The sequence below is a fragment of the Melanaphis sacchari genome, unplaced genomic scaffold, assembly GCF_002803265.2.
Source record: "Melanaphis sacchari strain LSU unplaced genomic scaffold, SCAv2.0 Contig9_pilon_pilon, whole genome shotgun sequence".
Classification (NCBI taxonomy): domain Eukaryota; kingdom Metazoa; phylum Arthropoda; class Insecta; order Hemiptera; family Aphididae; genus Melanaphis; species Melanaphis sacchari.
The window spans coordinates 2195932-2212305 of record NW_020271711.1 but is presented as its reverse complement, the minus strand read 5'-3'; the positions used below and the strand labels follow the sequence as shown (position 1 = coordinate 2212305).

At 25.3% G+C, this 16374-nt stretch overlaps 1 protein-coding gene across 2 annotated transcripts; it reads right to left on the bottom strand.

The window, feature by feature from the left end:
* Nucleotides 1–952: 952 nt before the first annotated feature.
* On the bottom strand, nucleotides 953–3113 carry LOC112603221 (ubiquitin-like-conjugating enzyme ATG10). 2 transcript variants are annotated; one of them, XM_025351709.1, is made up of 7 exons: nucleotides 2816–3113; nucleotides 2629–2744; nucleotides 2385–2463; nucleotides 1731–1832; nucleotides 1570–1667; nucleotides 1404–1501; nucleotides 953–1241 (listed from the first exon to the last, which is right to left on the bottom strand). In XM_025351709.1, exons 2-7 carry the CDS (start codon nucleotides 2731–2733, stop codon nucleotides 1139–1141), a joined length of 585 nt encoding a protein of 194 aa, XP_025207494.1. In that variant the 5' UTR covers nucleotides 2734–2744; nucleotides 2816–3113; the 3' UTR covers nucleotides 953–1138. The 2 variants fall into 2 exon arrangements, with proteins under 2 accessions (XP_025207494.1, XP_025207493.1); XM_025351708.1 differs by having other exon boundaries at nucleotides 2629–3113.
* Between the last annotated feature and the right edge of the window lie 13261 nt (nucleotides 3114–16374).

Below are 16374 nucleotides of genomic sequence, written 5' to 3'. Positions count from 1 at the left end.
AATAATTATCAAATTCTGAAAACAAAATAAAGTATTAAAAGTTTAGAAAGTAATAAAATGTCTAAAATATATGTATCCAAAACAAATTCTGATCATAAACTGTGTAAATTTAAATCTCAATGTTTTATTTGTATTTGGGATATTTTATTTAACAAAATTTGTATATATAATAAACAGAAACGTTTGATATTGAATATATTAGATAAACATATATAACAATTTATCATTAAGAACACATGATTTTACATTTTTGAATGTATGAATTAATCATAGTATATAATTTATGAGGTATAGTAAACACAGCATGAGAGTAGGTGTATCTATGATTGTATAGGATAGCCGGAAAAATAAAAGTATGGTGAGGTCGTGCACTGTTTAGTATTGCTAGTTTTTGAATGATTGACTACCCAAGTTCTTACAGATAAAAATCATATCCCATACATGGTAATATGTATTCCAAAAACCTACAGTAATAAGTAAAAAAATCCCACAACTAATGGCTCAAGTTATCGAAGGTAATAATAAAAAAAAAAAATTTAAAAATATAATCTTAAAATTCAAATGGATTTAGGTAATTTATATTAAATATTTAAAATATTTTGCAAGAAGTATTGTTACTTGATTAATTAACAAGGATCACAGATTTTTAGTTCCTATAGCTGTAAAAAAGTTGAATTCATCTCTGCTTACACGCCTTACACTATCTATGTGAAACAATGCATTACACAATATAAAACATTTTAATATATATTATAACAAATCATAAATTATTGGAAAATAAACTTAAAAGTAAATGTAAGTTAAATGTAAAATTTAAATTTAAATAGTAATATAATATTGAATGAGCTCAAACATTTTGAGTACTTTATTAATGCTTTGGGCACAAATACTCAGGTTTTTTCTTTGGTGGGGCGGACTAATTTATTTTAATATAATCTGAAAAACATCATATTCATAGTACACATTTTGTATCATGTATTGGATCAAATTTTTCCTGAGCTTTCTTAATCACACCAATATTTAGCATTCAGTCTAAATTAATTTGGTATAAAAAAATTTAATATTTCATTGATAATCATTAAAATAATAATAAAACATACAATTCAAAAAAAAAAAAAAAAATCAAGAAAAACACAAATTATGTAAATTCAACTTTTGAGTCTTTGTTTCCATATGATAGATGTATCTTCAAACCGATGAGAGGACTTATAGTACTTAACCATGCTATTAGGGGATTAAATCTAAACATATAAATATTTATACATGGTATTAATAATTTATAGTTATATATTAATATAATAATATATACACTACGTTGTACAACATTTAGATTTTATATTGAAATGTAAATCATATACCTAAATGATAAATAATCATTATTGATACAAAAACCATCAACTTACTCATAGTTGTTTTCTGAAGAAAAACCTAACATTTCCAAAACATGAGTATTCTTACAAGGATGTAATCTGAAAAATGGCGTATTTGAAAACGGATGTATCTAAAAGAGTAGCAATTTGTTATTGCACAAGTTTTGTTAATAATTTCTCAGTAGAAAAAATTAAATACCTCTTGAGTTATAGCATTCCACTTGTCACGAACTACATTTTCTTTTAAAAAATAATGAACCAGTGACCAGACTTGTTCTAATGAAAGTAACTTTCCATCTAAATATGAAATTTAATAAATATTATTTTAAAGCCAATTTGCTAAATGGATAATTAAATTACCAGTATACCACATATTAAAGAACACATCTGGACATGAATAACTTGGATTGTACAATACGTGATACTCACATACAACTGGAATATTGTCCTCTGTATGAGAATCTAGAAATTAAATTATTTAGTTAAAATGTTTTGATTTTTTCAATTTTATTCTGGAATGGTTATATATAACATGTAAAAATATCTAACATGTATGAAAAATTCCTTAAACATAAATATAATATAAGAATAGCGATTAATGATAGTATATACAACAATAATTATCAAAATGTATTAAAGAACAGTAGGTCATATAGAAAGGAAAGACATAGATATGCAAATTTGGATAGAGCTCAAGCTTACTAAAAAAAATATGTAGAGTACTAATGGAATAATTAATATCAACAAAAATATGAATACCATGATATAGAAAAATGTATCCAATAACAATAATATATAATATCTATAATAATAAATAATAAATATTAGTTAAAAAATTGTAACAAAATTATTTCAGAGATAGGTACGGATAAAATACCAGATTGAGATTTTAATCATGCAAAGGTAAAATATGTCATATTATAACTAGTGCGATTCAAATAAACGTTTTGTTAACGTAACAGTAATATTATCATTGTGTTATGGATGGTTACGGGCAATGTTCGATAAACTAACCTGAATGATCAGATTTCAACGAAGATTTATTCATTTTTTGAATCTCCTTTTTTACTAGATATTCGACGTGACTTTCATTCTATAAACAAAGTAATAGATGTTTATTTGTGTTTTATAATTCATTTTATGGTTGAATTGCGTGTTGAAAAAAAGTTATTTAGATGAGAACTACGAAGACTGAAAAAAGTAAATTGTGATCTTTCAGTAGGTAACTTTGTTTTTTAGTTTTTTTTTTTTTTTTTACCATAGGGCATCGGTATTGACACAAATTCCAACCGTCGTCTATAGAGTCCGAATGTTTTTTAAAATCTGTAGCGTACTCGACAAATTGTTGGTATGTCATGCTCATGACTAGCGTACCTACAAAAACAAAAAAACGAGTCGATCGTGCCAATTCAATGACTTTTATAGGAGCTATGAAGCAGACAGACGTAAGTCCGTAACACTTGGTTAGGTTTCGACTGCTATGGTCAGACGGGCTGGTTCAATACTCCTCGAGAACAATCAATCGTTGCGACTGTTGTCGTCAAGTTTTTTCAATAAGAACGCGTCTCGAAGTATAAAAAAAACCTGATAATCGAAAGCTACGACGAATTCTAAAACATCGCATCAAACTATCAAACATCAAACTATCAAAGCCATGATCTCGGGTCTACGGTTATTTTAATTTATCGTCGGTCGACGACGGTACACAGTTGTACTCGGACGATATCACAGATGCTGATAACAAATTTTATTATCATTTGTTAACTGCAACTGTTGTGATGCGCGCATTACCGCGCTGGCGGCGGCGGCGGCGGCGGCAACAGTATGTTTACGTTACAGGCTGGTGGTGTGCCGCCGGTGAAATTCTCTCGGCAGCCGCTGATCACCGTCAGGCGCTGATCGCACTGACTGCGGCCCGCTGACTTGAAAGACTGCGAGCACTGACTGAGAACTCTACTCGCGTTATCCCGTTCCGCGGCGGGGGCTGTGACCTCCTTTGCTTTTCGTTTTAGTCGTTACCATCGTTTTTCGGCATCCCGTCGCGGCCATGGCCCACGGTTGATGTGACCGTCGTCCGCGTTGATATGGCCGCCATCGTTTTGCTGTCCGTCGGATCGCCGGGTTACCCCACAAATGATTTTAGGTTAACAGGGGCCCATGAGACTGAAAGCGGCGGCGTCGGCTGTAACGGCGGCGGCGGCGGCGAACCGTCCACCGAGGCCCGGAGAAGCACGGTTCACGGCGGCGGCGCGCGCTCCGCCAGAACGTTACGGCGGCGCTCGCCGCAACCGGCTGGGCTCCTGGTACCTAATATAACTTTTTGAAGATTGAACTCATTCACAAAACAATATTTATATCAAAGACATTTTAAATATTCATCATCATACGTTTTGTATTTTATTACGATGCATATTATTATCATTATTATTATCACTATTTTTATTTTTTTTAAATATGATAATATTATATTTTTTTCGTTATGTATTTATTATTTACGTACACATATTATTATTTTATTATTTTACGCTTATTATTATAAATAATATAATTAATATTAATTTTAATATCAGATCATGAGTTTATAGTGTTCGTGTAACATACGTGTATTTTAGATGTATATTAATTATAACAACACGGGCACACGGTGTTTGAATTGGGAGAAAAATTTTCAGGATAAAATTGTGTTCCAAGTGCTAAATTATTTTCATTTTAACCTGATATTTTTTTGTAATAAAAAAAAAAAATGATGATCGTAAATTTGTAATGTTCTTCAAATATGTATTTGTATTAACCACTAACCAGTATTATGCATAATTGTATAATAATCATAATATGTTACTTATAATTTTTAAAATATTTTCCCTTTTTGTATTATTACCTGTATTACCTATTTATTACATTTTAAATTGTACACTGATATTAGTTTTTTCTTTAATTGTTTATTTAAAAATGTATTCTTGGTCAAAAAATTTGAAAATTTAATAAAATCTTATAACCACATTTGATAATATTTTCAAAGTATACCTATAGATTAATGTTTAGTTTTAACCTATTTTAGGCATCCCAAATTTGAAATATTTAATTCTTTGTTTTATTTTTAGTGTTGATAAAAGTCTATAGACTCGAATAAAAACTTGAAAATAAAATTATAGATTTCTCACACGCTTACTTAAGAATATTTTAAAATAAAATTTACAATAAAACCATAATAAATTTGAATGATAATATATAAATCAAATTTTTACGAAATTTGATATTTATATTCAAAATAACGATTTTTCATTAAATAATTCTAGTTCTTTTGTAGTTAATTAATAAAAATTACTAACTGTAAAAACAATTGAAACATTCTATTATTATTTATTACTTAAATTCTCATTTTAAATGCATAATGATATTTTAAAAACATTTAAACTGGTCTGTCAGCACTCGGCTTACCTTATTTCCAAGTATATTTTATGATATATCTATATCGTGCTATTATAAAGTATTTTGTTTTATTATAGAATAATAGTAATACGCCATACGGTATAAATTAAATTAATTTTCACTTTATTTTTAAAAACATTGAATTCATTAAATATTATTATTATTTAACTATTATAATTTATAATTATATTATATTATTGTTATTAACTTTTTTGTTAACACCGATTTCGACTTACCATCGTACGATGTAAATGATATAAATAGATAATTGCTAATTAATCTTAATAATTTGAAAATGAAAGTAAAAAAACTTATAAATCTAAGTCATTAAAAAATATAATTTGAACTACAAATGGCTATAAATTTTATACATTTTTAGGTTCAAGTATGAATTATTTATAAGTAACATTTATAACATTTTAAAACCTTTGCTATACAAATTGAAGATTTTATAAATTATTTACAACTAAATATTCGTAATTACTAATTTGTAAATAACAATATTGACAGATTGTCAAAATTTGAACTTTACATTTGTATAAAAAAATTGTGTCTATGTATTTTTAATATTTTTATATGAATAAAAGAACAATTTATATCAGATTTCTAGTATATTTTTAAGAATTTTGACCCGGAAAATAATTGTTTATCAATATTTGTAAAAAAAAATCCTGAAGAAATTTCAAATTTCAGATGTCCATAAATTATTAAAAAAAGAATTTAAATATTTTGAAAATTTCACTGTGTATAAAAAATGATAATAATATAAATATTTGCTGAAAACATCAACCATTTAAGGGTTTTTGGATTTTGTCAATTTCTGACTTCACGTAAAATTTTCCATTTTCCATATTTTTATTTTTTTTTTGTTGGATTTTATGATTATTTTTAAAAGTACTTGGAATTTTTTTTAACTTTCTAAAGCACTAATTGGCAATTAGATGTAGTTTTACTGTCCTAAAAAGTGATGGTTGACAGAAAAAAATACATAGATATAGATAGAATTATAAAATCAATCACGACTCTTAAATAAAAATTCAAAATTTAGAATTTAATATATTAGGCAAAAATATTTGTTGTAGTATATTATATCATTAAAAGTTTTAAATATTTCTCACTGTAATAATCGTAGTACGTTCTTCGAAATTAAGTAATTTTATAGTCTAAGGTGTATGAAGTATGACGGTGAATTCTATGAGTCTTGTAACAGATTATTATTAATTAATAGTTATTACATAACTATAATGTTTATGGACTATTGGATATTTGAAATATTTGAATGGCAGCAGATGGTTTCACTACTGCTATCTATGATTTGAAAATACTGATGTCCGCGAACTACCGATCGTCGGCACTACTGCAATCTACTGTAGTGTATTCAAATTTATTATTTTTGCTTTTAACATTTTAATCTAACAAGTTTTTAGTATTAGAAAAAATAAGATAAATCTATATAGATTCTAACTAAATAATTATTTTTCTATTTATAAAGTGTTATGCAATGCTGTTAAACAATACTCACTAATTATTATTAATTATATTATGTAATTGGGTGAAAATTCTATATTTTGTATACTTTACATAATAATCCAATACACTAAAAAATATTTATATTTTAAGTCTAATGTATTTTATATTCATTGATAGATTTCGTTTACCTAGGTACTTAACAGTTCACAAATCCTGTATAGGTTTTTGAATCAATATATTTTTACTGTAAATAAACTTTTGTTAAAAATATTATTGGTACCTACACAATATGAAAGATTGATTATTATTTAGAAAGGTTTTATTTTTTTTTATTACTTATTAGTTTCTCTAGTAGGCAGTAACTTAGCTCATTCTTTAAGAGTATATTATATCTGGATGTATTGTCTTCGCCATTCTAATGTAGAATATGCTAAATTTTACATCTGGAATAATCTATTTTACTCTGTTATTTATTATTAATATTGGAGTGATTTGATATTTTATCACATTTGAAGGCAAGAATATTATAATTATATATGTAGCCATGTAGGTATACACTGTTTACGCTTTAAAATGTTTACTCACTTTGAGTTAAACTTTGTTAATACTTTTTATTACTTATACCTAATTAACTGTGAAGTGTGAATATTTTTATTATTAATTAAAAATAAGTATAAAATAACATGAGTTTTGTCCATGTTTAACTAATTTATACGAATTAGTATGCATATTTATTTTACTTTTATCATACAAAGAACAACTACTTTTTATTATCTCATTATTTTATTATGATATATTTACATTTATTTAATAGGATTTTTAATGTGGGGTACCTATTAGGTTAATTGTAACTTGGTAAATATATTAATAGGAGAAAAGTAATGAGACATTTTGACTTGACCTAAAAAGAAATTAAAAAAAAAAAAAAAAAAAATGCAAGGCATTGTTTGTTCAACAAAATTATATGATTCATATACATAGATGTACAGACTTCGTTGTGTATCTAACACTACTAGGCACAATGCTGATTTGATATATTATTAAAATATTTAAGACTCAATTATAACTGTAAAATATTTTTTAGCGTAATATTATTTTTTTCTTTGATAAGTTATTTATATTTAGTCATATTTTAAACAATAATTAAACAGTTTTTAATTTAATTATAAATAAATTGCTGAATGGTTTCTATTATTTTTAATTTTTAAATTATAAACATTTTTTATTGTGACAAAATAATTATAACTTGAAGAATAGAAAAAATAGAAATGAAATTATTAATAAATTATAAAACATAAATATTTAATCATCATTTAACTCGTGACTCTAAAATCTCCAATTAAAAAAAAAAAATATAATTTTTTATCCCTTTGCCGACCAACGGGAATTTTGAGTCCTCTGTATATTTTACCCATTTAAACATAGATAAAATAAATTAAGTACCATTTGACCATAGAAACTTATAAGTCACACCATTTGTAATCGATAACATTCCCGAAAATTTTCTATGAAATCAATAGATGGCGTTTAATATATCACTTAATAAAACCATTATAGTTTAGCCCATAAAATAAATGTCGATATTTATATAAATAGCCACAGCGCTAACCACTATAGATAAGCATTAGGTTTTATTGTTGTTATTTTCATTATAATCCCGAGAAACAGAATGTGCTATTGAATAATATTATTATTGTTTATAAATATGTTTTTATTGACAGTAATCGCAGCGGACTTAGAAGTCCCTATGGTTTATCGTGATATTTATTTAGTTGACGAATATTTTTATAGTCACGCGCTCGCGCGCTAAGTTTATTTATATTTTATTCTTTTCGTTCTTGAGTATTGAATCTGCTCGTTCGTTATTTAAATTTATTCGTTTATTTTTTAATTGTAAAATGAATACATTTATTAAATTAAATGATCGAGAGATTATAAGATCATTTATATGATAAATTATGAGTTATAAATTTATAGTGTTGAACATAGTAATCACTACATGTTCTAACTAGAATCTACAATGTAAAAAAAATGACCATTTATTTTTTAATACAGTTACTATTTTCTTTAAGTTTATATTGTTGTTAATTTTAAAAATGAATTATACTATTATTTTACATGGTCATTATATTTTTAATTAATTAATTACTTAAATTTAAATTAATTATTACTTATTTATCATTGGAAATAAGAAAATAGTAGTGCTGTAATGGACCATAGGGACTTTTAAGTATACTGCTTAAATGACCAATGGGACTTATTTGTCCCACTCCTCAAAAATATATTAAAAAATGCTATAAGATAAACCTGATAAATAATTTAATAAAGATAAGATTAAAGTTTCAGTAAAGTATACTACAAATTGAGTTTATAATAATAATTTGACTTGGAAATATACCGCATAATTATTGTACGACTATACAGAAAATACAATATTTAAAATTCAAATTGTAGAAAAACTAGACGTGTTAGAAAAAAACTAATTACATATTTGAATTCAGCCCGTTAAAATCTATAAATATATGTGCAAAAAGTTAAAACAGCAAAGTAATCGCAGGACTGTGTACTTATCAAAATTATTTGCAAATTTTTTTGATTTTGATGAATTTTGTCAACATTTGACTTTAAATTGCTTTAAAAAAAATCAAGCTTTTAGACCTAGGTACTACAATTTTTTTATTGAATTTTATAGAAAAAAAAAACTATACACAAATTGAAATTTTTAAAATGTCTATAAATAGCTCAAAAAGAGTTAAAATATTTATAAAATTATATCACATATAGAAAATGCTAATAAAAAAAAGTTGAAGAGTATCTAAACATGATATTAGTTTTTGAGTTACCCCAAAAAATTATGGGTAGTGTGTAAACAATTCTATTTTTCATTATTTTTTTTCGTTTTTACTGGTTGATGAAGCTTGCATTCCACGATTGAAATGAAAAGATTAACAATTTTGAAAGCTACTTTATTTAATGCTTTGTTGTAAATCAGATACAATAATAAAATTACTGAATTCAAGCTCAAAGTTTAAATATTTAACTCGTAGTTGCAAAAACGTGAAAATTGTACCTTGGGACCATAAATATTTTAAGTTTGATAATGTAAAAAAATACATTATATTTTCCGTGTCATTGTTAAATATTATGATATAAAATTCTCTTTTTTGTTATTATGTAAGTCAAATTTTTTTAATGCTAAGTTAAGTTCAGAAATGGATTTTGGTAATTGGTAGTAATGAAAGCGTCTTTCTTCTTGTATAATAAATATTTCTATGAATTAATTTTATATTATTTAATGCTAGATTTATGGCACTTGATTAAATTTCTTCGCTTGTTAATTTTTATGGGTATTTATAGAAATATATATAGTTTTTCATTTTAAAAATTAGAAATAGGTAGGTAGTTATTTCGTTAAATTTTATGCAGTGAATGTTTATTTTAAAATATCCCTTTTATCTTAATTTATAAACAACTTTGATTGCTTTGAAGTGCATGGCTTCAATGTTTATCTCCATTTAACACCTTCTTGTGTTATTATTAATTAGACAGATCTTTATAAAACGTATAATTATTTAAAACTAAAAACATTTTGCTTTTTTCGCTATATTTAATATTTTCTATCATGTTACCAACGTCTAAGATTTTTTCTGTACCTAACAAAAAACATAGTATCAAAAAATTATTTCTCATAAATAATAATCACAATGGTCATATTTATTAAGATATAAATATTTAATAAAGTATAATAAAATTAATAACACATAAAATGTGATAAATTCTAATTTATTATTATTACTCATTAGTTTGTCTTATTAGTTCAATATCGATTATTGAAAATCATTACTTGTCATTATTTATTGTGTGCATACGTGTCTAAAATTACCCATTTTGATAAAATTCCTCTCCTGCTATCAAACATAACAATTTATATTATTTTTTGACAAATTATTAAGTTTGCCACTTATTATTATAATTTATAAATATTCTATTTATTCTGTAGGTAATCAGTATTGTACCTAATTGTTTATTTAACATATGTTGAGGGTAATTGGTAAATTTTTTAAACGGTTGAAAATAGCTATTAAGACCTGTAAATTGTAATTAAGCATAACAAACATTTTGGATGGTTATCCATTCAAAGTTAAAATTGTACATTTATTGCACATAGTAAGTAGAAAAATATTATTTTAATTATTTAGTTAATACGATAATTTGATAATATATTGATTAAATAATTTATATCCAGTGATTAATGATTATACGTTTTTAGTTATTCTAGTAGGTAGGTATGTAAATAATATGTATTGCTCGTTGGTTTTTGTAAATTTAATTAGTTTTTTACAGTTTAAAATGTAATATTAGATAAATCTTAGTTGTTTACGTTCATTATATAGAATATTGAGATTACATTTTTGAAATTTTAACTTTCATGTAAAATTAACAGAAAAAAATGCAAACAAAAATTTGGTGAATTCATTTAACTAGACATGACACAGATTTGTACTACCAACAAGCTACCATTAAGAAAAATGTAACTCATGTATTGTAATCCCAACACGCTCTACTAACACAGTTATAACCAAGAAAACTTTTTTATTAGTTTTTGTGGGTAGTTGTATAAAAAAAAATTGGTTAAGATTTAATGCATTGAATTTAATTTCAATGTAGAGTAATCGGAGGTGGGTAAAGGATTTAATGAATTTGTGTGGCATCAATCTATAATATACCGTATTACCGCCTACATTTTGTATGTTGTATTCGGTTATGCATTTTAGGTGGTATTCAAAAGCGCCGGATAATTCAATACTTTTATAGTTTTAATTATATATAATACTTGTGGTTTTAAATTTTTAATGTCCAATGTTTTAGCATAATATTTTTGTACTTTTCATTACTATAGTTATTATCTTTAAATTATTAAGATACAAATTTTATACACTGTTAGTCAGCAGAGCTCAATTTTTGTTTTTGGAAAATAGCAATTAACCAGCTGGTTTTATTACAAATGTTTCTGGGAATTATCGTTTAAAAATCAGCCAGTTAGAACATTTAGCTCTATACTAATTTAACATTTATACAGTTTTTCAAACATTTTTTTAATCTTAACTCTTAAGTCTTAGTTGTTTAGTAATAATTATAATACGAATTGATAAATGTAATTAAGTTATGAGAATGGCTGTGACTAATTTTTTTTCCATCGAAACCCTCTTTTGTAAAAAACCTGTGGCACACATAATTTGCGTTGGAAAATCAATTTTGTGTACGTTTGTCATCTAAGCGCTTTATGTCTGACCTATAGCGACAATGTCTTTACATTGTAATGAATCAAAAATAAACTTGGCCAGTGTTATTGATGAAACTTTATCTTATAATAAAATATTAACTTTTTAGATGTTATAGTTAGGTTTCTTTTAACATAACGATAGAGCTAAAGGTGTCGACGTTTTTTTGCCTCTTTGTTGATTATTTATTAAAGCCTATATATTATTACAATTTATTCGAGATCACAGATAGAGATTTATTAATATAGATTTTTTACCTTCTTTGTAACACCGGAGTCTATGTATGTTATTTTTACTTCTAATGATATTGTTTTTTCTGCCCTCAATGTACTAAAGTATATAGATATATTTTCTTACCCGACAGGCGTTGATAACCGGATGTCAATAGGATTAAGATGTGAATTTATTATATATATATTATATATTAAATGAATAAAATAATAATAATAAATTGAATAAGGTTTATGACATTAATTTAAAACTTTATAATGAGTAAAAGATAAATTTAGACTGTTGAATTAATATTATTTTGCTTTTGAGAATAACGACAATGAGTTTCTGTGAGGAAAGGCTGATGACTGGACGTAGACTGACTTTTTGTCAGAAAAGGAGTTCTATTTATAGACTTGATCTTTTACTTGTTGTTCTATTGTTTATTTTGTATAAGTACATTTGTATTATAAAAACATGTTTTTTATGATATAAAGTACTTTACAAATAAATTATTTTAATATATTATCGCAGTTAGTAAATACACATGTTTGTTGGGTATTATTGTCTATTGGTAATTTGTTAGATATTGTATAATATATAGTAATAGTATGATTATAATTTATAAATATAAATATTAATGATATACATTTGATTGTTATAATATTGTTTATGGATATGGTTATTTACTAAGTATTAATATGAACGATGAATAATATTATTATGATATTTTATTATAAAGCTTTGTGGCGTAATAATGTGAATATCATTACAATATAATATTATATGGTATAGAAATTAATACAATTTTCAGAATACTGTGCCGATGCACAAAATTTATATAATAATAATAATAATATGTTATTTGGGCGCGCATTGTATTATTGTACTCCCTCAGTAATTCCTTCGGTAGTAATGTTGGTGCAGTATATTTCGATGACGAACAATACAACATACAAGGCGCGCACAATGTGTTATTGTAGACGATTTGGGTTCGCCGTTTTGAGTGGGCAGTGGTACCTAATTCGAATGTTGAATACTCTTGTAGCTCTCCATGGTCACTGGTCAATATTTAGTTTACGTACATACATATATACGACGAGATGAAATGAATGTACATATACAGCACGCGCGTGGTGTGCTATATTGTATGAAATCCCATGTACCACCTATTGATATAGGACGTCGGCGGCGGTAGGGGTTTATTTTTTCATCTTGTTGACCCTATCTATATATTGCGGAAACGAAATAAATAAAAGCGAGACACGACCCGACCAACGAAATATTGAACGACGAAAATGAATAAACACCCATGTTATTGTTATTACAAAAATGTCATTTTTTCACAGTAGGTTAGGTTAGTACCAATCTTGAATTTCTGTGTATATACACACAGTATACACGATACGCACGCTTCATGTTTATTCAATTATTATGAAGAAATACAATATACGAATATAATATATTATATATTATTATATTTTTGACGATATTTTCCTTTATACTTCGTCTTAAAGCGTGCACGCACAGAAGTGACGCTACCCGGTGGTCCCATGGTCCGTAATACCCATCTTCGCCCACCTACCACATGACACCCTTAGAACTGATTTAAGTCTTTGTCCTCCGCATGCCCGAGATATCTAAATAGTATCCCGCAGTGGTTATAAGTCATATTTATTTTAAATTCTATATCTCTATGGTTTTATAAATTTGAGCAGTCTGTAAAAGCCAGGTTTTCATTATACTATTCTCTACCGTTTCGTATTGTGTCCCATACAGTAGCATTCCTGTGATTTTTTAATTGCGGGAGAGGTAGTGGTGAAATTATGAACTTTGTATAAAAACGGAACCAAGTCCCACAGAAAAAAAATCCCAATTAAATATTTCTTTTATTTACACTTTTTTTCATAAGATCATGTTTTAATAGATTATGCAACAAGTTATTTATAAAAAAAATATATTTTTTTTATTTATTATAGCTCCAATATTCTAACTGTATCCTTCTTGGGATGTTTGAAGCAAACATTTGTATAACATTTGCTTTTTTTGATATGGTTTTTTTTTTGTTTATATTTTTCATTACAAAATCATTTAGTATTTTTTCTGTCATGAGGATTATAAGTAAGTTTTCATTCTTGACAAGGTAAAAAGGTTTTCTCTGATGTATCATATGATATATAGTATACATAATGCATAATGTATTAGTCTCTAATAATCATTGATGTAATTAATATAATAATATAATAATCATATTTTAAACAGTTATTGGTAAATATTGAAAAACTTTTAACTATCAACATAAGTGTATAAATAATTTATGGCTATTAAATTAAATTTGAAAAAAACTGATTGATTTCTTGTTTGCCATATTTTTAGTTAAAAATAAATTAATGTTCAAACATAGTTTGAATATCTAAGTTGGGATAAAGTTTAATTTTATACACTATGGTTGTATAATATGTATATACTATTCGATAAAAAGAAATATTTAAAATATGAAAATTAATATAGCACAGTTGAATATTCAAATATCTGTACAACAATACAATATAGTATTGTAAATGCCAACTGGGAGCCGAATTAATTGCCATCGGAGTGAAACTTGTGTACTACTGCTATGATATGTTTGAAAATAGGACGTTTTCGTCTTGTTACCAAATTTGCCTTTAAAACATTTTTGTTTTAAAATATAGCATTGGTTCTTTTGAGTTATCTTTAGTAGAAAAATAATTTATGTCAGTGCTAGATAAGAAAAAAAAAACATTTTTTAGCCTAATATAATAGTTTTTGTGGATAAATTAGTTTTGATGTCTCTAAATATTTAAAATCAATTAATTATTATAATTTTTAAATGTTTAGAATATATTATGTATTACTACCACGAGAGATTGATGATCCTTTTTAAGTAGATACGCAACGAGTATTTAGCCGTATAAATAGGTACACAGTACACACTACACATACTACTCTTTCGTTAATATTAGGTATTTAGGATTCATTGTTGTTTGTGCAGTGTTTAATAGCTTGTAAAAATTGAGGGCCACTACTTGCGAAGATAAGATTATATTAATAATTCGTTTATTTCGTTTGCAGAATTGAGTTTTGCATGATTTACGATGGGTATAGTAATTAACAATAATATATTATATTAGTTATTACATGAAATATGTATGAAAGTTCTTCGCGAACGACGCTTATACTGCATACGAGTATTTGTATCGACACAAAATTTACACACTAGACCTAATTTAAGTACGCGGTTAAAAACTATTTCAAAATCATATATCCTAAATGAAATATTGAAAAATATTTGATAAATAATACTTGTTTTTTTCATTCTTCAATCCTTCTGTTTTACTTAATACTAAAATGTAATAAAAATAAATAAAGAGAAACATAATTTTATAATGATTTTTAATTATTATAAGTAGGTATAACTGAAATTTTAATTAAATGTGTGGAGTAAATTTGAACACGCAGAGTGTAGATACTAATGTATCGTATATTCGTATACTTTTATAAAAGGGCAAATTTGAATGATTATTACATAAATAAATAATAATAAGTATAAAAAGTTCAAATTTATTTATAGAATTAATAATTTAATATTCATTTAAATTATAAAAACAATTTATTTAATATTATTCTTAAATTTTTTTAATCGGTTAATTTTTATGGTAAATATATAAATATTAAATAGTTATTAGAATTGACTTAAGAAAACTAAAAATTATTTGATTATAAATAGTTAACTTATGTATTTTAATAGTTTATACTAAGACTTATTAATATTATAAGCACGTATTATATATAACACCTATATATTAAAAAAAATCTTAAAAACTAGTCATGGTATTAATTAATAAGGTTTTCAATAGGTAATGATATAATTATTAATTTTCAATAATAAATAAATAAAATGTCGTAAGGTTATAGTCCGCTTAGTATTCCATTCTATAACTTGTGCCTAGCCTTTACTTGTTAAGTAACCAATATGTATACAAATATGAAATTTTTTATACGTACTAAAATTATAATCGAAATATTATTTTGTATGTATTGTATTTTGTGTATTTTAAGGTTAAAAAACTTAATTTTATGATATATTTTTATTTGTAATTACCTCTTTGGATTGTTGTCTTTATTAAATTTTTCATGTAAAACAACTCATGGACAAAATGTTCTATTTATTTGATTCATGTTTTATCGGTTAATTTATAATGCAATTAATGATTATACTGATCTCCATTATGGAGAGAATTTTTTATTTGATTAATATATTAATATTGAAGGTTTTTGGTTTTTAAGTATAAATATTTTGCCTTGTAAATGTTTTTTTTTTTAATTTCACTGTGTAAACAGAAAGCTTTAAATTTTGTTATGTTGTTTCATATTTGTCATTCAATTTAAATAATTATTAAATAAAGTTGCTGAGAAGTTTTTGTTATGTCAGCCTGGTGTAAGAATTAAGTACTAAGTTTGTATATTATAATATAGGTTAGGAGAAGAGAATAAGATATGAGGGAATCATAATAAAAAACAAACTGTACATTAAACTCCTACAGTGGCGCCGAACAAAATTTTATTAAAAAATACCTACCTACACAAACAAT